This window comes from Lissotriton vulgaris, chromosome 4_1 (genome assembly GCF_964263255.1).
Source record: "Lissotriton vulgaris chromosome 4_1, aLisVul1.2, whole genome shotgun sequence".
NCBI lineage: Eukaryota > Metazoa > Chordata > Amphibia > Caudata > Salamandridae > Lissotriton > Lissotriton vulgaris.
Window position 1 is genome coordinate 2,068,495,795 of NC_141691.1, and position 27,153 is coordinate 2,068,522,947.

Here is a 27,153-nt window from a genome sequence, read left to right on the forward strand (position 1 = left end):
GAAAGAAATAGACAATTACCTGTAAATAATGTGTAGCTGTTAATCACAGCCCGACATCTCCCTAGAAGGCGGGAGTGTGGTTAAAAAAACAACACTCATAACCCGGGAGTCATTTTTATATTATGGGTATATTACAATACCCTCTTCTGTAGCTTAATTTTAACTGGAGATATCGGTGTGATGTAATTAAAGAAACAGCAACGAATTACAGAAACATTTCATAGCGAAAGAGCATGACCTTGTGCTAAGAGGTACATTTTGAAACCAACTCTAAAGGGTCTTGACTTGTTTGCAAGGGTAGTAGCGTGCGTTCCAAGGCTATTTGACAAGAAAAATACTCTCGATGGGCCCAATCAGGATCTAGGCCCCGGAGACATTTCAACTGCTGCACCAAGAGAGCTACGCCCCTGTGGAAAGGCATAAAAGCACACAAGGGCAGGTAGTCCGAGCGAAATCACAGTGAAAAGGATTTCCCAAATTATCCTCAGCCCTTTATCCTCTAGATTTTCATTTGCTCGATTTATTCGCCCCTCTTGACAGAATATCAGGGTCCTAGCGTCTCTTACACATTTGTTAAAGCATAAACCCTCGCCTTCCTTACCACATTTATACTTCTTCACTGAATATGGCAGAGCGGCCCTCATCCTCAACTCCTTGCTTTTAACTCCTGACGACCCCTGGCTCATATTTCCTGGAATTCATTGAAATTATCCGGTGTATTTCTGTTGTGCATGAAGACCGTACGTATAACATCCTTCCTTTACTGCTTAATGTACAAAGAAGTGTACTTGATGTTAAGAAGAGTACATAAACACTGAGGAGGCCTAATACATGTGTGTGGCATTCAGAGCAAGATGTCATGAACATGTGGCAGCCAATAGCTATGGTGTGTGTTTACAATAGGCACAGTGGGCACAAAGAAGAGCGCTTGGTCAGACGCGCCACCACGGTCACGCAGTGGGAAGCGTTTAAGGATCCAATGCTTTCTTAGAGTTGGAGTTCTTGTTCACCACAACAAAAGCCCTTCGGCTTCAATGTCGAGGTCAGAGGGGTTAATGAATGGACAACAGCACTGGTGGATCGTGTTTCCAATGACTCTGAACAATCTAGTTATCTTAGACACACTACCACTTCCGGGTTACCATAAGCAGGGCTTTAAGTGGGATAAAAAAAAACGGAGGGGGGGGGGGTCTCTCAAAGGGGCATGATCAATATAATTATGAGAGTGGCTTAAAAGCACTTATGGTGAAAATCTATGCTTAGCATTGTGTGCTGCCCGACTGGTATTTTGCTACTTTTGTCATTACATCCAGATATATAATCCAACAGGTAAGATTACACATACAACAAACAAGTACTATTGGCTTTGTCAATGGTTAGTGGATGCGTAACATAAGTAAACACTAACCATGGCATCGTAGTATAGCATACTGAAAATGCTTCAGTTCTGAAATGGTGAGACTGTTAAAGTACTAAAACGAGTCTCTCTGAAGTGCAGTGATACTGCTGCAGAGTTGGCAATCTTTTTCCCCTGAGGGTGAGGGTAAAAATGGAGAGCCCTATAGAAACCAGTCTCAGCACCTGCTTTTAGAATTGCCGGTGCTGAGCAAACACATCCTGTGAATGGTACATACGGCCCCATCATGAATGAGCGGACCACTATATTAAAGCGGACTGCGCTGTAATAAAAAAAAAGTACATGAAAAATATGCGTGCGGGATACACTGATGTCATGGAACATCATTAATAATTTAAATAAATACATTACTAAGAGCGCACAGCACACTGCAATCCCATGGAACATCATTAAAAACCAGCTGAAGCAGCGCATGTCATGCCTCCAGTAAGAGAAACTAATTAAAGAAAACAGTGCTTACAGACTAAAGACGTACCGTGTAACAACCACAGTAAAAGGGCCAGTCACCATGGGAGGTTACAAAATAAGACAACAAAGGTACTAAAGAGGGACTAACATTCCTATTTATGAAGCCAGCATTTATGAAAGGCAATGACACAAGGAAATCAAAAATGAGAATGGGTGTGGGTTTAAATGTATACTCCGATACAGTATGCCATGCAGAGCAGCGCATGCGCACTGACCCTAGGCTCAACCTAAAAAGTTATTGGTCTGACCCCATGGCAATGATCATCTAAACGTTTATACTTTTAACAATTGTGCACACAATTATATTTACCAGTCACGTACCCCTGGCAGGGCAAATCAGCAATGTTTATAATATGAAGAAATTGATCAATAATAGAATAAGTAAGATGAAAGAGAGAACTCTTATTGTATTTTGAATCAGTCTTCTGGATTTGCTTTTGTATCCATTCTATCTCCCAAATGATGATATATTACAAGTCCCCTTGCATCACTACTATTCCACCTTCTAGGCTATGACCTTTTAACAACGACTATGGATTCTCTGATTACTTTACAATATCTGCATTTTATTGACGCTTTTCTCATGTTTGCCACAATGAACTGTCGTTAATTAGGGTATCTGAGGGAAGCTTTTCCCATATTCAGAACAATGACAAGGTTTCTCATCAGTATGGATTTCATGATGTATTAACAGTGATTTCTTATCAGTGAAACTCATCCCACATTCTGTGCACTAATAGGGGTTTCAACCAGCGTGCGATATTTGATGTTTTAAGATTGCTTTCTTCTTAGTGAAGCCTCTCCCACATTCAGTACACCAATACGGGTTCTCCCCAATAGGGACTCGCTGATGCTTCAAAAAACTGCTTTTCACACTGAAGCTTTTCCCACATTCTTTGCACTGTTAGGGTTTCACAACAGTGTGGATTCTCCGATGCACCGACAAACTGCTTTTCAAATTGAAGCTTTTCCCGCATTCTGCACACTGATAGGGTTTCTCACCAGTGTGGATTATCTGATGCCTCAACAGCGTACCCTTCTGAGCAAAGCCTTTCCCGCATTCGGTACACTGATAGGGTTTCTCACCAGTGTGGATTCTCTGATGATTCAACAGCGTATCCTTCTGCGTAAAGCTTTTCCCGCATTCTGCACACTGGTAAGGTTTCTTACCAGTGTGGATTCTCTGATGCCTCAACAAATGGCCTTTCACAGTAAAGCTCATCTCACATTCTGTGCACTGATAGGGTTTCTCACCAGTATGGATTCTCCGATGTGATACCAGTGTACCCTTCTCAGTGAAGCTTTTCCCACATTCTGTGCAGTGGAACGGTTTTTCACCAGTGTGGATTCGCTGATGTTTCAACAATGCACTCTTGTTGTTTAATTTTTTTCCGCATTCTGTGCACTGATAGCGGTTCTCAGCAGTATGGATTCTCTGATGTTCAAACAGTGCGACCTTCTGAGGGAACCTTTTTCCACATTCTGTACACTGAAACGGTTTGTCACACAAGTAGATTCTCTGATGCTTCAAAAGCACACCCTTCCTAGCAAAGCGTTTCTTGCATTCTGTACACTGATAAGGTTTCTCACCACTATGGATTCTCGGATCGCTCAACAGTGCACCCTTATAAGTAAATCTTTTCCTGCATTCTGTACAGTGATAGGATTTCTCACCAGTATGGATCTCCTGATTGCTCAACAGCGTACCCTTACAAGTATAGCGTTTCCCACATTCTGTACAATGATGGGGTTTCTCACCAGTGTAGATTCTTTGATGCCTCAACAATGTGCTCTTCTCAGTACATCTTTTCCCGCTTTCTGTACACTGATAGGGCTTCTCACCTGTGTGGATTCTCTGATGCCTCAACAGCTTGCCCTTCAAACTGAACAAACTGAATCTTTTCCTGCATTCTGTAAACTGAAATGGTTTCTCCTCAGTATGTATTCTCTGATGCATTAACAAATTGCTTTTCATAGTAAAGCGTTTCCCGCATTCTGAACACTGATAGGGTTTCTCACCAGCATGTATTCTCTGATGATCCAACAGTGTGACCTTCTGAGTGAACCTTTTCCCACATTCTGTGGAGTGGAAGGGTTTCTCTCCAGTATGGACTCTCTGATGTATCAACAAACTGTATGCCTTAATGAAGCTTTTCCCACATTCCGTACACTGATAGGGTTTCTCGGCAGAATGGGTTGTCTGATGCATCATCAGTGTGCTGGTCTCACTGAAGCATTTACTATTTTCTGTACAGTGATAGGGCTTCTAACCAGTATGGGTATTCTGATGAATGTACTTTATGCTATTCTAAGTGAAGATTTTCTTACATTTACACTCATAGGATTCCTCACCAGTATACATTATCGTATGTATTACCAGTGTGCCCAACTTAGTAACTCATTTTCCACTTTCTGTACAGTCAGATGGTTTCTATTAAGCATAGATATGACAATAGTGATTTCTTCTCCGCAACGCTTTTTCCACATTTATTACAATGAAAGGGGTTCTCTCCAGCACGGACTATCTGTTGCTTCATCAGTGTGCCATGCTCAGTGAAGCTTTTCTCACATCTGTGCAATTATAGCGTTCATCACCTGTATGGACTCTGGTCTCTCAACAGCTTCTTTGGCTCAGTGGAGCTTTTCCCAAATTCTGTACACTGGTATGCCCGCCCTCAGTATGAATTATTTGATGCCTGTGCAGCAAAGAACCCTCAGTGCAGGTTTATCCACATTCTATATACAGCTAGATATTTTCCCCTGCAACCATTCTCGGATATTGCAACAGAAATGTTCTGGTGTCACCCTTTTCTCACAATCCTTACACTGGTATGACCTATCCTCAGGATATTCAGATTAACTGCTCTAATTTCATATTAGAATTACAATTGTTGAATTTCTCAGTGAAGCTTTTGTCCCATTCTGCACTAGTTTTGTTTCTCACTAGAATAGAACATCTGAGGTACTTATCATAGGTACAATTTCAGAGCAAAGATTTTCCCACGCAGTATACTCAAAGAGATGATCTTTGGTGTGGATCTTTGTAAACTGTCCATATAGATGAGCTGTGCACGAGTTTTATCACACGCTAGGTAGGCCAGTATTTCTCCCCTGAACAAATATCATAGGATGTGTATACAGGCCCAACCTTAAGCTGAAAGTTTTCTCAGACTCTACACACTTATACGATTGATCATCTGGTGATACTGCCATGGGCTTTTGCTGTGCTGGGCTGTTGCAGGTCTCTTCAAGTTCTTTGATTCTGTGAATGAGAAATAAATCTCTGTCAGAGTGAGAATGAAATCAAGTGGCTGTTTTCATCAAAGAGATTATAAAAATAGCGAAAAAGTAGAGGAAACGTGATTTTGAAGGGGAGCGGCACAGAAGGAGGGACAAGAAAAACAACGGGGTCTGCACTTGAGATATTAAGTTTAATGTCACAGAGCATACATTTAAAGTACAGCTTTCTGATTGCAACTGGTGAACTAGTTGAACCAGTTGGTGCCTTCACCAATCAGATAAGAAATGGTCAGAAATGTGCAGTTTTGAAAAACGTGGTGCCCCTCAGACTTCACTCTGAATTGGTTGCTTGCCCAGCTACAGTACCGTACTCCGAAAACTGACCCGTAACTAGGACTAGTAGAGTATGTGAACAGTACCTGCACTGACTCGGACTCTAAATACCAGATCACTTGAAGCGCCACTGGGACCGCCCCAGGACCTTATTGACTTTGTGAAGTAAACTTCCATAATGCAATTAATAATGGATTACTTCTCTGAGCTAATTAGCAGTATTTCAATTCTAAGGAGAGGTTTAATACCATTTCAGACCCACAATTTGCTAACACGCTAGTTATCTCCCACAAAGCAGTGTTGTGAGGACATGTCATTCCATTTAAAAAAATCCAATTAGAGATTTGCGTAGAATCTTTCTCCTTTTGTACTCTGACTGGGTAAGGAAGCATAAATCAACACACAGAGAACAGACAACTGGTCTCTGGAGGAATATATTCTATATTTATTAACACACTACTAGTAAAAGACACACATCAGTGAATCATGAATTACACGCACATACATGGGAGTACAAAACCAATAATCATTTGTGCTCCCAACACAGACGCCCTACCTCACAGAGCACACGCGTGATCCAAGACCGCCAATGCCTGGTGTGAGAAGTTGGCCTGGTATGAGCTGTCCACTAATTAAAGTGGGCACCTTGCACCAGTACAAACAACCCTTATGATGATTTAAGAGGTCAAAGATAACCACAAAAAGCTATCCAAGTGGTAGCTGTGTAGAGCAGCCTTCGGGCTTCGTCTTGAAGGAATGTTAAGCATCTTGTTTTAAAAGAATGCGACCTTAGAGTATTGGTTAAATGAAATGAGAACCACACAGTAGTTATGAAAATATGTATTTATTACATAACACTATCTAGTATGAGACAGTATCTCCTACATATATATATATATAATCTCAAAGCACACAATACTTAAGCACAGAAATGATAGTCAATAGCACTAATACACAGTAGGTTCCGGGGGGACCAAACCATATACTAAAATAGTGGTATAAGAATCACGACTCGAGTCAAGACAGGGTCGATAGGACGTAGAATCGCTGGGACCACAAGGAACCACCCAAAGTGAGTAAGAAGGGACCCCACGGAGAACAGCATGCTCCGCACAATTCTATGGGAAAGTTGCGGTTGACGTTTCAAAGTTTTAAGACCCTTCCCAGTGGACTTCAAAGAAACCCCTTGGAAGTTAGGAGGTTGGAGAACCACCCCATCCGTGGATACAAAGGTATCCAAGTTACCTATCCCAGGGAAGCCGGGTCCATAGGTTTGAAGTGGCTTTGGAAACTGCTGTCGAACCCAATGGAGGAATTGGAAGAAGAGATGCAGCTGGAAGGAAGAAAAGTGTCTGTTGGAATCCAAAGTTGGATAGAGATGCCGCTGGAAGGAAGAAAAGTGTCTGTTGGAATCCAAAGGTTGATTCTTGCCGAAGAGTACATGAAAACAATGCCCGTTTTGTGGAAGTGCCGCACTTCCGCAAAATCGCGGCCACGGTTGGGATGTTAATTTCACAATTATAACAGACCGCTGTAAATAATGCTTCAAAACAGAAAAAAAGGATTGCTACAAGGGGAGTTTGAAGAAGAGTGCTTATGAATTAGAACAGATGTATCGGGAGGGAAATCAAAAGGATACATTTAAACAATCAATTTCACTTAGTAATGCCCTTAGTAAACTGGTTGTGGTTTACAATCACACCAGTCTCACAATTGAGCCTGTCTCTCATGGATTTACAAGTGTTTGCTGTTTTCTGGTAGCACACAGAGTTTATTCATCTGTGAAGAGGCAGGGTTAAGGTGAAGTTAGGTACAGGCCCACTGAGGGAGAGTGTCGACGTTTTGACCATGGCACAGGGAGGGTAATTTATATCCTCTGCAGGCGGGTCTTCCTCAGGACGGGTGGGAGGGAGGAACAACCTATGATCAGGTGAAGTCGGATTACATCCCACAGTCGGCGGTCCACAGTAATTCAGCGGTGAAGTGAATTTATTAGAAGCCAGCAGTGTAGATATAATTTTATTTGGCATTCAAGGTGCAGTCCGTGGAATCCGTGCTGTACATCTCTGACTCGAGGAGTACAGCACGGATTCCCCGGACAGCGCCTTGAATGCCAAATGAAATGCCATGGATGACTTATTCCTTGGTGTTTGATTCGAGCAACACTGCAGCCTTCTAATCAATCAACCAGTTTACTAAGGACATAACTAAGTGAAATTGATTGTTTAAATTTATCCTTTTGATTTCCCTCCCTATACATCCGTTCTAATTCATGAGCACTCTTCTTCAAACTCCCCTTGGAGCAACCTTTTTAGGTCTCGCCTCTCAATGCGCATGCACATTGAGCGGAGCGAGACTATAGGGTCTTAAACAAGGTTTAACTAGCTGGCGATTTACTGGCGATTTGATGCAGTGCATGTGCGCTTTTAGCTCAATGCGCAAGCGCAATGAGTTAAAATGCGAGTGCACAGCATCAAATCGCCAGTCTTCGCCATCTGTTCTCTAGCTTGGTGCCGCCAGCACCTCCCCTCTCTCTCCCCGCACACAGCCAGGCTCGCATTTCTCCTCCCCCTCCCCAGCCGCCAGCACCTCCCCAACACAGCCAGGCTCGCATTTCTCCTCCCCCTCCCCAGCCACCAGCACCTCCCCTCTCTCTCCCGGCACACAGCCAGGCTCGCATTTCTCCTCCCCTTCCCCAGCACCTCCCCTCTCCTCTCTCTCCCGGCGGAATACATGGTTCCTTTCGGACACTTAGACCTTGCCAGCTACCTTAAAGAAGTGAAAGCCTCCTGCCAGCACTTTTTCTTGTAAATCTCCTGGGCTTTCCTTCTTTCCTACATATTTGCCTTCTAGACGAATTCAGCCACCCACTGATGTATTTCATTCAATTTAAATCTCCTCCCCAGCCGCTAGCACCTCCCCTCTCTCTCCTGGCGGAATACATGGTTCCTTTCGGACACTTTCGTTTGTTAATTAATTAGAGCTCTTTGTCTAACTCTGACACGTAGGCTTACTGGGCTGGGCTGTGGATGGCTCTGATGCGGGATTCCAGAAAAAAGCATTAGCGGTGCATTAACAGGCAATGATATCACTTCCTGAGTTTCCGCTCCCGTTTGTGTTTAAATTGTACAAAATGTGTTTATTTATATACTTTTGGACACTGTGCGGATTTTATAGTAACAACACAGCGCCCGCTTCAGGGACGTCGAGCTTTATATTATTGTCTTTCCTCACGGGTGCTGAGGGGGAGTGGCATGGCTGCTTTGTGTACATTCCTCCTGCTACTGCAAAATGAAATGCGGCTCCACCACCGCAGAACACGCTGCTCTTAGTTGGCACTGAATTATCCTGCACATCTCGCTTGTTGCTAACAGTTCACTTTAAGGAGTACAATAAGCTTCACTTCCTCATAGTTCAGCATACCGGCATGTTGAGGGTCTGTGAGTGGAGCATGATACAGCGGTAAGTGCACCCAGTAAGACTGCAACCGTGCCAAGGCTCAGTCATCAGGTTTTAAACTGATACATATTAGGTATTGTTATCGCAGTCCCTCAAAATATTTTGTCACGCATTTCAGAGCGCCAGTACTTGCTTGAATTACTGTGCTGGTAATGCGCTTGAGGTCAGAGTTATGATCAGCCCTTTACAGGTCACAAACTGGCTGCCAGCTTTTGACCCAGCTTTACTTCAATACTCATGGGAGTCCTGGCAGCTTCTTTTCCCCTCCCCTCCTCCTTTCGCTTTTCCTGTTGGTCCCAACAACTTCTCTACTCCACTCGGACCCCTCCCACCCCTCCACCTCTCCACCTCCCCCCTATGACGGAAGTCACAGCAGATTCTCTGCATTCTTTCTTTATTACAGACGTAAATTGCACAGCTTACACCATTGAAAATCCTCCTACAGCTTGCACTGGAAATCTATGCAAAGTTTTACTTTTTAAATCCCGAGCATCTTCGCTCGTCTCCTCCCCACGCCTACCCAATCCCCCTGAGCAGAAAACAGCCCTGCTCCGAAATGACTTTATTACATTATCAAAAAAATGTTAGTTAATTTATGTATCTAATACAATGTTACAACAAAAATACAGTCACTTTAGAAATTGTGTTGGTAATCTTGTGTTATTTATATAGTGTTATACAAGATTATTTGTTTCTTTGTTGTTTTGGAGTGTTACATAGCGCGAACTCGACCCGAAAGTATCAGAGCACTTACCATGAAAAGCAGTTGCATTTTTGTTTTACTATACATGTGTCTCCCAGCATTTTTATTGACAGTGGCCTATATGTGCCTGCAGACAAATGAATACTGGCATTTGTTAGTAGTATTAGAATGGACACAAACAAAGGCTTCTGGATCTTATAAATAAAGAATAACTTTAGCAACTCAATGTTATGTTATGTTATGTTAGTGCTATTTGTATTGCGCACGGCTGCTCCAGCGAAGGAGCGTCCCGGCGCACCGACAAGGTGGCGAACACAACACAACTGGGGAACAGAAATAATTATTAAGAAAATGGGGAGTGAAGGATTTAACAAAGCTCAGAAAATAAATGAGTTTTAGCGGCCTTGCGGAAGGAGAGCAGGTCACCAAAGGTCCGGAGTTTCAAAGGGAGAGTGTTCCAAAGTGCGGCTGCCCGCACCTTAAAAGAGCGACCCCCCACCCGACTGAGTTTGAACCGAGGGGCTACCGCTAATTCTTGGTCTAGCGAGCGCAGAGTGCGGCCCGGGATGTAAGGGCGCAAGAGTTGGTGCAGTAAGGGAGGTGATAGGCCTTTCAGAATTTTGAAGGAAAGGCACAAAACTTTAAAGTGGATCCGCTGCCTAACGGGTAACCAATGCAAGGCTCGCAAAGATGGACCGGCCGAGCAAAACCTAGGAAGACCTACGATCGCTCTGGCCGCAGCGTTCTGCACTCTTTGAAGTCGGGTTAACTCAGCCTGGTTTAATCCACTTCACTGGTATATGGACGTGGTTCAGATAGTTCTGACATAAATAGGAAAGGTTTACATCATAGGCACTGGAAATCTGTTTTTAGGACCTGACTGTGTTTTCAGAAGAATGCCTGAAGCATAGCTTACATTCACTTCATGTGAATCAACAAAGATTACAGCAGAAATATGGGCGTATTCCCAATGGGTACTATAAACACAGTAAGGTGGAAGGATAGTTTAGTGAGTTTAATGGTCACCACTGAAAAATGCAGTGATTGGAACGTCAAGCTGTCAAATCTGATTAAGGTCGTACAAATCAAAAAAAAAGTTAATATTTCACTTCTGTTCTTGGAATTTCATCGCAATAAAAAACACTGAACATAATCTTCACAAAACTTATTTACAAAAGTTTAAGCTATTGCCATTACAAATTAAATAAATTATTTAAGTAATAATTATTTAAAAAAGTGATAAGCCATTATTATTTGTAATATCAATACATCTAAGTCACGTAAATACAAAACATGTTGCATTACAAATGCTATAGGTGTCACATTTGCGAAAGTGATAACTATTGGCATTGTACATGACAAAGCTATTAATTTAGCTATTTTTAAAAACACATTTATAGGACCAATAGCTCAAACTTTCCTATTGCATTTCCAATGCTTGTTTCTGTTTTGAAGCATTATTTATAATGATCTGTTATAATAACTGTGAAATTAAACAGTCACTATTGGAGCTATCTTTGGTGCTTGTGGGTCATTTTGAGGATATATATTTAATTGAATTGAGAATGAATTGGAGTACATTTAGGATGCAATTTGTTTCTATGTGTACCATGTGTATACATTTTGACTTAATGAATAACGTTCAGAAGTAAAATCAACATTATCCAGGTCTGTGGACTATTATGGGTCACCCCATTACTTCATAATGGAAGAGTACATGAAAGCAGAGGGGACAGAAGCTGGGTCACTCAGGAGTGACCAGGGGCTCGGTAGAGATGTGCCCACCGATGTCAGGTGTTTCAGGTGTGTTGATGGAGTCCTTGACTCTGCAGCTACGTGGACCAGGAGACATCAAGGACAACCAGGAGCCTGATATGAGCTGTCCCACGAAGGATGTAGAGTGCTGAGTTGTCAGTGTCTGTCAGGAGCACCAACAGGCCTTGAAACCAGAAATTGATGCAGGTCAAAGATGGTTACGGTTCGGACAAGCTAGGACCAGGTGACTCAACACAGCAAAGGAAGTCAGGACAGGCCTGGAGCAACCAGGGGAGGCCAAGAAAAGCAAAGTTGACCCTCAAGTGGACTCACAGGCTGGAGGCACAAGAGCCGCAAGAGGACCTCAAGCGATTTCACCAAACAACAGCCGACGGAGCACTCAGTGGGGGGGAGGCCAGAGTTCTTGGTAGAAAATGGTGCCAGTGGTTGGGGATACTCGGAGCCCAATGAACTTGTTCAGGATACGCCAACAAGCATATGTACCTGCAAATGTATGTGGTGCGCACCGGTTCGGGTATTGCAGCTCCCACAAAGTATTCGGACCTCAAACTTAGTGAGAGGGCAGCTCTGACCTCGTGGGAGGTAAAAACCCACTTTCTGTGATGCTGAGGCCTTCGGAGTCCATAAGAGTTCAGCGTCAGCAGACCTGAAAGCAGTGTTGCAGTGCCTGCGAATGCAGGGGAATTACTACTTCACTCCAAGGGAGAAATCTTCGGTTGCTTTTGATGCTCCACAGGTCTTGCACGGATTCTGTATGGTGCATGGGAACAGATGATGCAGCAATCTGAGTGGGAGACAAAGTTGGGCCCAAACGAAGTCCAGCAAAGTCCAGAGTGTCCAGACGGTTGAAGTACAGTGGTTTTTAGTTCAGAATCTTGTCCACGACGCATTTAGGGTCCTACAGCCAGGTGAGTCTTTTTGTACCCACGGAAGAGGGTTGGACAGGTTCAGGGGACCCTCCCAGGGTAGGGTCTGGACAGTGGGGAGGTTACTCCTATGTCTTTTGTCCATTTTCGTGCCAGAGAGGAGTCATCGGCTACCAGGACTGGTTTGTACTTGATTATGCAGAGGGGCACCAAATGTGCCCCTTATGCAGACCTTCGGTCGCTGTCCAGAACGCCGACCCAGCCTTAATACACTAAATCCTGTCTGGGAGGTGGTCACACCACCCTGTGACAGGATGCCTATTGTTCTGCCTTCCCCTGCTTGAGCTTGACTCAGCAGTCGGAGGGCAGAAATGAGTCTCTGGGGAGCAGAGATAGCCAAGACGCGAGATGACCGCGGCCCGAACGCACTCCGCAAGCCATAATACAAATGTGGCAGGAATTATGACCAATTAGCAGTTTAAACGGCATTCCGATACACGCACCTTTCTGTTTAGCGACGGAGCTTCAGTTTGATGCCTTGAAGACTCGGCGAGGTTTGCCCCGTACGCAAGGAGACTCTGCGGCCTGATTTGAGCTCCGAGGCCCTGGAGATGCGATTGGTGACGAGGTGAGCGGCACATCGGAACCCAGTGTCTCCCAATGTCACGGCATAGCGAGGTATTTATCCTGAGTGTACGCTGGCCCAGGTTGCGGGGCTTGCATGAGCCGCTACGCGGTGCTCCCAGCAAGATTGCTAATCTGCACGGGGATAGGAGGCGTGGAGCTGCATTCGTCAAGTCCAGAACGGGTGGTGACCAATGTTCCCTCTAATTTTTTTCCTCTGTGTGTGGCATTGTGAGGTCTCTGTGCGCTTCAGCCACAGCAATGTGCACCAAGAACCCAACATGTGTGGGTGCAGCGACAGGGGTCTGACACAGGGGTTCCTGCTTGAGTGTGCAGTTAAATGGTTGTATCATGTTCGAAATGAGAAAGTGCAGCGCAGAGCATCTGCAACCACAACAAAGCAACACTAATATTTATTAGGAAATCAAGGCAACCGGCCTCCTTCCACAGTACCAGTGAACCTCTTCTTTGGGCCCTGGGCCAAATGTATTTTGGGGTTTTATAGAGGTTGCATGGAACAAAAACACATTTGTCATAAAATGTCTGTAATACAATCTCACTCATTACCCAGATCAAAAATAAATGAGAGGAAAATGCTATTTGCAATAATCTGTTTGAGAATTATTCAAGGTCAACAGGGCAAGACTCTCTGCAGTACAGATCTGGCTCTACCAAGGCGGGGGGTACGGCACTCTTTAAAACTGATAATCATGAGTTTACTTATCAGCTCTAAAGATGGTTTCCTGGATACGCATGTGTGCATATTGAAAATGCCTCAGTTATGAAATGATCAGACTGTGGAAAAAGTATAAAAAGTCCTCTGAAGTTACACCAAAGGCTTTGAGCAGTTGCACTGCTGCACTGTCTGATGCTTGGAGAGAGTTACTCGAATTATCTTTCCATACATTTTTTGACCATTAAGATGACTCATTGCAAGTTGAGATTGGTTTGCATCAGCCATCTGTATGAAAGAACTGTCTTTCTTATTGTATAAAATCTCCACACGCTACACATCCCCATAAATACTGAAGAGGGTAACAGACTTTGGGGCGAAACCATCTCTTCATTTAGATTGCTAAGCAAGAGTACAGTGTAGACTCCAGGTGTCATTCCACCCATACCAGCACGACCAGCAGCATGAGCTGCCACAGCAGCATTAGGAATACCCATGGGACTTAGAGTTCCTGAAACAGCTGTAACTAGAAGCCCTACAAGAGACGTATATGCAATCCTTTCAGTGTTCAAAACCTTCCCTCAGATAAGTTACTTATTGTTTACAGGTCTTTTAATATGAAAGGCTCAAACATTTATAAACTAATAAGCTATTAATTAGTATAATCTCAGATTCTTCTAGAAACACAACAACCTGCACTGAAATATGCTGACATTAATCTTGCTCTTCAGAAGAAAATGAAAAGCTGGCTTCATGGTTTAAAACAATCACCCTATGTAGTTTCTACAATGATTCTCTTTATGGCAGTGATTGAGGAACGCTTGGCAGAAACCGGCAGATGGCTGCGGGGCTGGTGGCTACTCTTCAGCATCGCTAATAGGGGAGTAAAAAAGTATGTCAGTTGCCACAGAGAACTAGATAAGTGGCCCTGTCCTCATACATCGGAATGATAGAGGAGCCAGTTGTAGAGGGAGGACGGTGGCAGCGCGAGCATGCCCTGTGGAGAGGGGGCGAAAGACACTGCACTATTGGAGGTGCAATGGGTTAGTGTTTTTGGCGCGGGACGGTGGTTTCATTCAGGTGAACACTGGGAATGAGGCGATAAAATAGGATAACTACCGAGGGTACAGAGGAGGTTACATGGGACTAACATCTTTTTCATTCTTTTTACTAAGAAAATAACCTATAAGAACTAGTTCAAGTGCTTGCGGTGTATTTCGGATTAACACGTCTGAGGAGCAATTCAACAATTGGTCGTAGTGATAGCTAGCTAGTAGCTAAGGATGTAAAACTCTGATCACGGGATAAAGGTTCATCTATAGGTGCAAGGTGCGTAGCTGCTAGCAATCCTCTGCCTACGCGTCTCAAAAGCACACTTCCTGAAAGCAGTTCTCTTCACACCAACTGCAACATCAGAGACACTGCCTTCCATTGAATTTCGTCTCTTAAAGGAGCACGGCTGGGGGCTGATTTTGGGCCATTGTGAAAATAATTGTTAATTGCAGCATTGACGATGCTGCAATCAACAAATATTTTCACAAGGGCTGACAAACAGCCCCCAGCCGTGCTTCATTAAGAAGTAAGTACAGCAGTAAGTGCAGGAGCCAGAAATTACAATTGTTCGCGCCGCTAGCGTTACAAAGTACTAGGAAGAAGGGGTCCCAGTGTGAACAAGAAACAATTTACACAATTCAATGAATTAATTTGAATTTGAATTTAAAAATACTTATATAGCGCTCTTCTACCACGCGGTTTCTTGGCGCTTTTAGACTGCGAGGGGTGACAGGAGCACAGAGGGATCAAACCTTGTAGGCTTGGGAAAAGAGCAGAGTTTTGAGACCCTTCCGAAACTTAGTGTAGGAGGATGTCGTCCGGAGTTCTGTCGGAAGGGAGTTCCAGAACGCAGGAGCGAGAACTGCAAATTTAGTTCCTCCGGCCTTTTTCTTTCGGAAACGGGGGTGGTTTTATTCACTGAGGGATCAAGTGTAACGAATACACATAGCAAACAGTCAGCTGTATTCAAGGTCATACAGTGCCCCGGGAGGGAGGAAGGAAGTGATAAAAGTGAGGATAAGGGAGTGGTAGGATTATGTGACAGTAAAATCAAACATTTGAAAACACCTTTGGCTGCAATTTATATAGCAGCAACGGCCATAATAAAAATGGCGACCATTATTTAGAAAGGCATACTTCACAAGGTACAATTTATCTACACAATATTGGCGTGAGGTTGCCACAAATAGAACAACAGTCGACGTTTCGACCCTCTTATCAATGCAGGAAATGTTATCCTTGCTGCGGGGTCTTCATCAGGACCAGGGGATTGGGGCAGGTAACCTAATGGAAATGAGTATAATAAGCTAGAGTTAGAGGGGTACTATTCCAACCTCTTTAGTTTATCACATCGGTAGTTTAGGCATTAATGAACATACTAGTTAGAGGTAATAATTGGATAATTTCTCTGAACATGGGAGTATAAGGCAATGTAATTTATGAATTAAAAGTACCGTATTGTAAACCACGTCTATAACATGAAAAACAGTGGTACAGGGTATAAAAGTTATTAGAAGGGAGGACCCGAGCGTCCGGATCGGAGAATTGGCACGTGTGTTGGCGACAGAGCCACTCACATGTAAGGCGTGTTGTAATTGAATTACCTGAGATAGACTGAACATAAGCTAGAATTCGGTCCCAAATGTCCTAGGAGAACCTGAAATATAGTGAATAAGACTATCACATGCTATTCCAATGCGTGTTGTCATCACAGTAAATTAAGAATTGGGAGGGAAACATACCACTGGGTTAGAAGTCCTTCATGTGGTCAATGATTAATTAAGGCAACGTCAATAGTCAATAGTCGAGCTGCACCTAAAAAGTAATAATCGTGCACTAATTAAAGGTCTATACAGAGGAGGGCTGTCGAAGATCAATACGGTAATGTCCGTTTGAATCCAAAACAATAATGCTTACCGATCGCTACAGAGAGCACCCACGCGGTGCTAGACACATTTAAGGCATCGTGGGAAGTTAATCCAATGTTCGTCTAGTGGGTCAAAAAAGTGGGACCATGAATAAAGATTCTGACATTAATTGATTTAGGAATGGTGGCGGAACAGGAGGGGAGTCATACTCACTACGTTAGATTTAATCAGAGAGCTCCGTGCGGGGGCAGGCGATGTGAGCTCAGTTTCCTGGTTAGTAAAATAACCATGGTGACGTGGTCACGTGGTGTTCGAGTGAACCATGGAGCCTAAAGACAGACTACGGGTTGCGTAACTAGCCAAGTCGCGTCGGTAGTATTAGTATTAAGGAAACTGGAAAGGCAAGGCAGTTGGGGAATAATGCACCCATATTAAAATACAAATCTTTGTAATTAACATGTCATAAGTCAAAAAAGGTAAATTAACATGAGGAAAATAAATGGTCAAAGATTGTCAATATCGAGAGTGCATTGGGGTCACAAAATCAGAGGAACAATGTAATCTCAGACAGCCAATTAGTATCTGCATGGCGTACCTCTCTAACATGAGGGTAAAGCACATAGCGCGGCCAATCAAAACATTTAGTTACAGACAACATGTCATTTACTGCTGCAATTGTAGCATACCTCTCAAACATGAGGGTAAAGCCAACTTGCTGATGTTCAAAAATATTTGGTAAAATGCACATGGATTTAATTGGGAAAAGGACCATATTGAGAATAAGACCAAACCCCGGAGGGTCAAAGAGGTTCATGTATGCTAAAGATTGGGAAATTGAGCATAATGTAATGGAGATATACCCCTTCATGGAAGTGTAGCTAATTGAGAGAATGAACTATCATGTTCATTGAGGCCAGTCTCAATTGAGTTAAAGAAGTAGATCCATTTAAGTTCACGGGTGTTGAGAATATCAGAAATATTTCCACCTTGTGGGCCCAGTGTTGCCTTTTCTATGACAAGCCATCGTAGACTTTCAGGGGGATGGGAATTCAACTTGAAGTGGTCCACCAGTGGTGCGCCAGGGACATCACAACGGATCCGGCTCATATGTTGTAAAATCCGGGCTTTTACTTTTTGTTGAGTTTGGCCGATGTAAATTTTTTGACATGGGCAAACGATGGCATAGATGATGTTATTCGAATTGCAGTTGCTAAAAGATTTGAGCTTAACTGTAAGATGGTGATGTTGGAATTCCTTAGTCTGAATTACAGAGGCGCAGGCTTTACAGTGGCCACATTTGAAATGGCCAATGACTGGTGGTAAGTTCCGTTACAAAAGCAGCAGCGAAAATGCTCTCCAGGATATGTTGGGGGTGCGCGCTCCACACGCAGCACTGCGCGCTCGGGAGAACAGACATGGGCGCGTGCCCAGGCGCGCACGTTACGGGGAACACTGGTGGTGACTGCCTCTGGGTCTGAGAAGACGCCGGAAACAGGTGATCCCCGGCGAGGCCTGAACGTATCAGTGACAGCATATACAGATGCTGAGCATCTAGCAGAGAAATGAATCCAGAGACTTCTTGTAGGTACGGAGCGTGCAGCCTCTGGAACTTCTGGCGCTCGTTGCCAACTGGGATATACAATCTGGGGTGACCTGGGCAACTAAAAGCGGCAGGCCTTGCAGTGTCCACACCTGATATACCGTGACACGGTCTAAGTCACTATTGCCAACTGAGTGAAGGGAGGAACTGCATGCGCTGGAAGTGCGAACTGTGTGAAGAGCTGATCTGCCCCTTACTCGCCTGCATTGTGTAAGTGATAAACACCTTGCTACATAAACTGGTGTGCCAAAGGCCATTTTAGTGGGTTTTTTGCCCATGCTTACTCGCTCAAGGCAAAGGTGGAATTATGCCATAATTAGCACACAGACAATAACCGTCTTCCAGCATGGTCGCACAGGAGGCTGCTCCAAAAACAAGGAGCCACGCAATCCCTACCGCCCTAACTAGCCTGAACTTACAGAAGGGGGAATCGGCAGGTGGTGTCTTAGGATCTGCAAATGCAACCACTGCCTGAATAAAGTACCAAACAGAGGACTCAGACGGGCGTCATTGGCCCACCACACACCGTGCCCAGAATAAAACACACTTGACAATGAGGTGCAGAGGGATATCTCCCGCAACCATATCAGAATGGGCAAGGTAGATAAAACACAGCCCAAGCTGCAATTTGAACGGCATAAATCAAAGAGCAAAGAGCCCGGCGATACCCATGTACCGGTGGGGGAACTGCCCTAATCCTTGCAGCCATGCAAAAAAACCTGTCCACTATTGACGGCAAGATGGACTCCTTGTCTTCCCAAATGGATTGAATGTCTGAGAGGCTAGATAAGCATGCAGAGCATCTTGGTATGGCTGACAGGCGAGTTAACAAGATCGAGGAAATGCAAACAGAGGCAGACTCGGTACATACAGGACAAAACCGAAGACCTTAAAGCCAGGTCCAGAAGAAGCAATATTAGAATCACTGACCTTCGAGAATCAACGCCCACGGGCAATATGGAGGCATTCATCGAGAGGATGCTGGTTAGGAGGCTAGGCCGCGACACCTTTTCCAGTATGTTCGTCGTTGAGCGGGCTTAGGCCTCCCCCGGGTGCACTGCCACGCCCCATCGTAGTTAGCTGCTAAACTATAGAGCTCGAGATGCAGCACTTCGACAGGCAAAAGAAACAAGCACTGGCGTTGCCAATAGGTTTCGCATTTTGAAAGTTGTAGCTATTAGTTTTGTAAATGACATTTTATATTTATATATTGTTATTGACAATGCCAATAACGATATATAAATATAAAATGTCATTTACAAAACCAATAGCTCCAACTTTCCAAATGCGAAACCTATTGGCATCACCAGTGCTTTTTTTTGTTGATCACATAGGGTCTCAACAGCTGCACTGTCAAGCCAAAGCAGGAAATGTAACTAGACAAATGTAATAGCAACAAATGTGAAATGTGGTTGGCGGCCAATCGGTTATTATTTTTAATTTAAAATTGTAGAATGCCATATATCATTAAACACATTTTGAAAAGGGGTTACGTCACGTGTTAAAACATTCTGAGCATTTTACGATTCCTCCAATTGGACTAAACTTTCATATTAGCTCCCTCTTTATAAAGAAAGTTATGGTAAAGAATGTGGCTGCACGGCCAGAACTGCAGAACTGGAGAACCAGATTCGGGTATCAGGGTCGGCTTAACGTGCGATTCTGGGCAAATCGCTTCATATCCCCGTGCCAAAAGAAAGATGACCATGTGCAATGTACTTAGAGCTCGTGTAGCGTGCCAATACCTTCAAAAGGTTGGCTTCGCGCTCTATAAAATTGAGAAATAAGTTAGCGGTCTAGCACTCAGAAGTCTGTGGGCGTCATTTTCTTCGAGAGTTTGTTTTAGTATTTTTTTTGTTGTTTCGATCTTCCCGCCTACTTCCGGAAACTTAAACCAATAGCACGCCCAGCTAGCTGAACTCACCGATCACTCACGCAACTGCTACTTCAGAAGGGGCGGGATATTATGTTTGGCTTTTGTGTCTAGACTCGCTGAGTGGTGCCTGATTGTCACGCGGCTCGAGCGTATTCGTGACGTCTCCTTTGGGGTTGGGAACTTCTGCGTTGGCGCGGGATAGTTGCTTGAGCGTAGGGAGGGAAAAATCGGAGAAACCATGGAGAGTGCTGGGCGAGACCAAGAGCCAGTTGCGCAAAAGAGGAACCTTCCCTGGTAGGAAACAAGTATGGAGAGAGCGGTAAATGAAGTAATTTGCAGGGAAATGTTTCACAATGTTTATGAAGTTAGGCAGCACAGGACTGACGTAAGGCTTAAGAGGGTACAAGGGAAGCCGGATGGGGGCGGGAGAGCCTGGTGGGGGGGCGGGAACGCGAGCGAGGGGAGGAGAAGTGTGGCAGGCAGATGCGCGGAGGGAAGCCGGATGGGGGCGGGAGAGCCTGGTGGGGGGTGGGGGGGGAATGCGAGCGAGGGGAGGAGAAGTGTGGCAGGCAGATTAGGGAGATGCGCGTGCTTGTGTGGGCACGTGACCCGCTTTTGTGGTCACGTGACTCACATGCACTGTGAAGAAACCGCAGTGGTTTGACGAGTCGATCGAGCCCTTGAATTCTCGCCTATTACATTCGCAAGCGAATGATAATAGGCGAAACCTAAAAAAGGACTTATAATATGAGGGATCGGCGATCTCATTATACCCGGACTTCACTATGAAAGTACAGGAGGCTAGGTGGCAATTTGCCCCTATTAAGACAAAGCTAAGAGAACACAATCTGGAATATGCAAGGCTTTACCCAGACACTCTGTTTCACTAGCATGGCAAATCTAAGATATTTCTGGATCCAAAGTCCCTTCAGAAAGCCCTCAAAGATTACCTGAAACCAGTAGCAAGAAATGAAGCAGAAAAACTATCTGAGGCAACGGGAGTACTCTTGATGAGAATGACTGGCAAGTAGAATTTTAGCGTCTTCACTAAGACAAGTTACAGAAAAGTGGAGCTGGTGCTCACAGTGATGACTGCTGCCAAAGGGAACAAATCCTAGTTTTTAACAATGGGCAGGGTGCCATTATAATTTGTATTCCACTACCTCATGGGGTTTAGTACGGTTATACCTCAAATGATCTGTCCTCGCGTGTTAGACACTAATATGGCGGATCTCCACTTTGTTGAGTTGGGGCGGGGATCACGTTAATGGCAAGTTGGGCGCGACAAGGCGTGGGAGCGTGAAGGGGGTTTTGTTGATACGAGGGAATGCACACAATGTACATATACACAGCAGTAACACTGAAAGGGGAGGGACAACACAAGATGGGAGATGGGACAGAAAGAATGACAAAATTGGCTTAGATATAGCAGGTGAGAATCGTCATAATGTCAGGGCAGAACAGAAAGATTCATTTTCTCACATGGAATGTCAGATGCCTCAACAACTTCAGAGAATTACGTAAAGTACTTGTATATCTCACTAGACATGGTGTGGACATAACGCTCCTACAAGAGACTCACTTACCTATAGACAGCAAACTGCTTACAGGCAGGCGGCTATACAGCCGTTTTGACACTTCTTGCTTTTCCACACATGCTAGAGGGGTCCTCACATGGATCAACTCAAAACTGACATTACAACAGAAGACAGAGACAGACAAGGAGAGTAGATATATCATTTCTAGATATAGGAGACGTGGTATGGACATCATAGTCGCTAACACATGTGACCCAAATTATGACAATTCTCAATTTATCAGAGGCATACTGGATAGATTACAACAAAGCATCTCCCTCCCGCTAATATGGGGTGGTGATTTAACTGCACCCTAGACCCAGAGCTAGATCGTTCGGGGGCCCTGTCTGGTGCCAGTCTGCTACAGCCAAAACTATTACAGATACTGTTTCTCAGCTGGACATGGTGGACGTATGGGGAGTGCGCTCTGCACGGAAGGAAGGCTTTAGGTTTAAATCTTTTTATTTGGTGGTTAAAGAAAAAAACCATCACTGTGATGCATGCATGATATCATGGAGTGTAAATGCCCAGAGCAGCCACAGTGCTGTTAAAATGAGTGATAAGCAATATGAACAACTGAACAGTGAACGAAAAAAGGAAACTTATACTACCCCCCTGCCTCCCCCCACCCCTTCCCTCGTCCACTGAGTCATCTATGATCAGAAAGGAGGCCTATTCCGTGCCCGGTGGCTATGAGTCCTGGTCAGTTATGGTGTAAGGTTCATAAAGGCGTAAGAGGCATAGGTACCTTGGGCACATTAATTCACAGAACTCTGAGACAAGGGATAAAAATGGTTGCCAAAGTTCCTCAAAGGCTGTACCCTTTCCTGCTAAGGTGAGGGCCATCTTCTCCAGCCCCAAGACATGCCACAAGCGTTGCAGCAAACCTGAGAGAGTAGGGATATGAGAGGTTCTCCAGTGGATCAGAAGGTTGAAAGGAAGGCTTTCACATTATTCTGCACCTCACAATCTGCACACAAAAGATTATTGGTTTATTTCCAGAACTCCACTCAGTTGCGTCCGTGATTGTACGATACACCCACATTCATATTGGGACCACTTTCCCATACAAATACTTATGGACAGTGTGCAGAGCAGGCCAACTCCTGTCAAGTGGCGGTTCCCCCATATACATTCCTAGACACTGTTTTTAAAACTAAAATATCGGAAAGTATTGAAACTTTCTTCGCAACCAATTTTGGCTCAGTCAATAAGTTTGCTACTATATGGGAAGCCTTTAAAATTTACATTCAGGGGATAGCTGTAGCAAAGCAACCAAATGTTCTTCAAGCGCTACGAGGGAGACTAGAAACGCTCGGAAAACGATTAATGGAGATTGAAAGCGAGGAACTAACGAGTGGGGAAGGTCTAAACAGCGAAGAACACAAAAAAAGTTAGAAGAATTCCATGAAGTCACGGACAGTGAGATTAAGCACATGGGAAAGTTTGCAACAGCGAAAATATACGAGGAGGGCGAGACACCTGGGGCGACTTTGGCGGCATTGCAGCGTGGCAGAAGGGAGACCGCAGGATCTCAGGGCTACACTCTGCGACGGGTGAGACACTTCGAGATCTGGCAGCCATAGCTGATAGATTTAGGCAATACTAGCCTGAGCTGTATTGCTCCAAAGGGTCTACGGATAGCGCAGCCATATTAGAGTACCTTGAACATATTAAAAAGTCCAGTGGCTAGCAGATGTTCACAGGGAATACCTCATGAGACCCCTGGAATCATGGGAAATACTCACTGCTTTGATGACGATGCGATCAAGCATTGCATACGGACTGGACGGCCTCATTGTAGCCTTTTACAAGGAATGTAAGGACATCCTCCTGCCACACTTGCCTACCCTCTTCAGGGAAATGGGTGAGTGCGGGGAGATGCCTCCCTTTACGCAGGAAGCTATGATAGCGACACTTCTGAAACCAAATAAACCGTTTTAATAAACTATTTGCCAAAGTATTGGCTAATCGCTTGTCCCCGCTGATCCCTCAACTGGAGCAGGCTGGATTTGTTCCGGAGCGTACCCTGACATACAACTTACGTACGGTATTTGGAGCTATACAACACACAAAGCCAGATATAAAGGCAGCAGCGGTCTTCCTAGATGCGGAGAAGGCATTTGATACCGTAGAGTGGCCTTTTATGATAGAAGTATTAAGGAGGATGGGCTTGGCGGAAGGCTTCTTACAATTTGTAGCAGTATTATATCACACCCCTACTGCCAGAATCAGGGTAGGAGATTTGGTGACAGCTCGCTTAAAATTTCCAGAGGCACTCAACAGGATTGCCCGTTATCCCGGTTACTTTACGCCTTAGTAGCCGAACTCCTGGCCGGTGCCCTTAGAGAATACCACAGGCTTAGAGGAATCAGGTTCCCTGGTTACAACTTAATTCTTTCCACATATGCAGATGACACTCTCTTGTACATCAGAGACCCTGAGGCAAACCTTTACCCAGTTCTGAGAGGTGGTGTGTTACCTGAATTTTCAGGTGTTAAGATAAGTTGGACAAAATCTAACATTTTTCCATGGACGCCGGTCATGGAACCCATTGAGATGAACTTTCCTCTCACTTGGACTTTCTAATAGGTAAGATACCTGAGGATGCAGGTGCACACGCCATCTTAAACGGTTTTCACAGAAAACTACGGGAAAGCTATTTCAAAATTGGAGGATGAGGTGGAGCACTGGAGTACCTTACCGCTGTCGCCTCTAGGCTGTGTTTCCTTGATAAAAATGGTAGTGCTACCTAGATTTTTATTCTTATTCCTCAATATACCCATGGCCCTTCCCTCACATTTCTTTAACACTGTTAAGTCACTATTGGTTAAACTGGTATGGGCTGGTAAGCAGCCGCATGCTCAGTGGAACGTTCTCACCCTCCCTTACTCCATGGGAGGACTAGCGGCCCCAGATTTAGAGCTCTAGTATAGGGTGGCACAATGTATGCATGCCTACCACTGGATGCATCAGGACGACACCCTCCCACACATAAAAATCTGAAGGGTGGCAGCCAGACCTGCTCCACTCCAGAGATTGTTTACAGCTCCGCCTAGGAGAACAGGTATATCACAATCTACTAAAGAGACAGGCGAGTACAATTTTGTACTCACCTCTGACACAGCTGGAGTGGTGCCATTGGATACTAATCTGTGGAGAAAACGAGGTTGTAGTAGCACTGGGTACGCTCCGGATAACTAAAATAGGTGAATTGTTGCATGATGGCGTGACTCGTAAGAGGGCAGAGACTGAACCAGAAGGGCATAACGAGAAGCCATTAGCGAGTTTGCACCACTAAAAGGTAACACATGCCTTACGAGAACTACTTGGGGAGGATAAGTTTGAGCCTCCAAAGTTTGTCCCTTTTTCGTTTGTCCTGCGAGCACAGTTTACCAATAAATTAGTGTCTATACTCTATGGTATGATGCAAGAGGAATGTAAACATGCGTATACCAAGACGAGACTGGCATGACAAAACGACCTAGAAGTGACTCTGGGTGATGACACATGGCGTTATTGCTGTGAATCCACGTAAAGCATCTCCCTGAATGGTACATACAGACTTATATAGTTTAAATATCTAAATAGAATATATTATACCCCGGAGAGACTCCATGGATACGGGCTACAGGACACAGCTGAATGTGAGCAATGTAGTACAAACCTGGCGGGATGTATGCAGCTAATTTCTGGAGGAATATGTTATGTTATGAAACTTACATTATAAGATTCGCCCTTCCCCCTGACCCACTACTGGCACTCCTGGGGCACCCTAGACGTTTCCGAAGGAAGCACGACCCCCTGGTAGACATGGGCTTATTGATGGCGAAGCTCAGAGTAGCGATGAGATGGGCTAGGGGCCCGACGCCTACAATAGCGGAATGGACTAGAGATACGATTTATTGTAACACACAATCTGATCTATACATTGCAGGGCTCGAAAAATCCAAAATATGGTACTAGTCCTGCAGGACTAGTAACTTAAAAAATGTCCTCGACCTAACTGCAACCTTCTTGACCTCTGTCTCTGAAAGCGGAGCAAATGTGACAAGATAACAAGATTTAAATGCATCTTTATTGCTCATTAACTTTGTGAGCAATAAAAATGCCTTTAAATCTTGTTATCTTGTCACATTTGTTCTGTTTTCACAGACAGAGGACAAAAGTTGGTTTGTTTTCCTATTCGCCAGAAGGGGCGAGTAGGACATAAAAACAGCTCGACCTTGTTAAATTTAGCTCGACTATGCGAGTGGTCGAGTAGAATTTTCGAGCCCTGCATTGAGCTGCTCCCCCATCAGAACCACCCCAAGGGTTTCTGGAGTTTTTTTCAGAGTTATGTAGCCTGCAGTGAGTCAGATACACCAGAATGAAGCGATCCAGTGCTGTTGTACACAGATTCTCAGGCGTTGAGGTGTTTGTTGTCTCTTGGGTAAACCAGACGTTGCAGTGTGAATACAAGGGCTGTATGATACTATATCAAGAATGAGAATAATGACCAGCAGTAATATCCCATCGCCTGCACTACATACCACTACCTTGTCGTGGTAAGTACATAGCTTCAGTTGACTCAGTTTTATACTGCCTGAATTCACACAATGTACAACACCCGGGCTGTATTAAGAAACAAATTGTTGGGCCTGGGTAATGCTGCAGAGCAGGAGCATCCCCGTTGGGACTGCAAACTCAGGATGTGCACATGCCGCAGAGATTAGTTTTATCCTCATTGATCTGGATTTGCGAGGATGGAGTCCAGAGAGGTCCAAATTAAACTCCAATTAGTGACCTTTCTGGAACGGGGTCTGACGGATTAGTAATTTCATTGTCCCGCAGGTCAGAATCAATTGTCTTCCTTCGTGGTGCCCGATAGGTGTCAGACCAACGCCGCAGCTAGGCCTTTGCTTTAATCGCTGGATTTTGCACAATAAAGAGTGAAACACTAGGGGCCGTGCCGGCTAACGTGGACTTTGGTAAAGAGGAAGAGTGTGGGTAAGCACACGGCCTGAGCACACACATTGGTAGCCAAAACAGTGTTTTATTCCATATGCTGGTGGGTACTGAGTAAACCTTAAGCAGGTATCCTTTCTGTGAAAGAGCGAAAGAAGGCTTTGCAGTTTCCCACCAGACCTCCAGGTCGTCTCCCCTATTTGTTTCCAAAAAGTATACTGCTTCACAGTGGTGCTGGAACAATTTTCAGAGTGAGGTTGCTGCCATCAGTGTTACATCACGGACGTCAAAGGGATTGTGAAAAATGCAAGTGCCACAGAAAGAACAAGTACTGCAAAGGAATCATTTCAATTAAGCAGGAGAGTGTTTGAGGTGTGGTATTTAGCTGGTGGTGCATTTTGGAGCACAATGACGCAAATCTAAAACTAAAACATGGCTTTGTAGCACACTCTCTTACAGGTAGCACATATTCCATTGAAGTGGCAATAAAATTCTCACTGAGGTAGTTTTACTGACAAAAATATATAGGGCACAAATAATGTGTGCGAATTGGGTTTTAACAAATAATGTTATAATTTGCACATCACCAAATAAAGTGTCTTGATTTGTTTTAATCCTAATAAAATCTTTGTTTCCACCAAAAAAAAACTTTAAAAAATGAAAGAAATTAGTC

The 27,153-nt window shown here is 44.4% G+C and overlaps 1 protein-coding gene across 1 annotated transcript in view; it reads right to left on the reverse strand.

Moving 5' to 3' along the window:
• Nucleotides 1-2,430: 2,430 nt before the first annotated feature.
• The window catches only part of LOC147725021 (uncharacterized), a 98,491-nt gene continuing 73,768 nt past the window's right edge, over nt 2,431-27,153 (reverse strand). Inside the window, exon 2 of the mRNA XM_086966488.1 lies at nt 2,431-5,147. Coding sequence (XP_086822614.1) covers nt 2,790-4,097 — 1,308 coding nt within the window. The 5' untranslated portion in view covers nt 4,098-5,147 and the 3' untranslated portion in view covers nt 2,431-2,789. The remainder of the gene's footprint in view (nt 5,148-27,153) is intronic.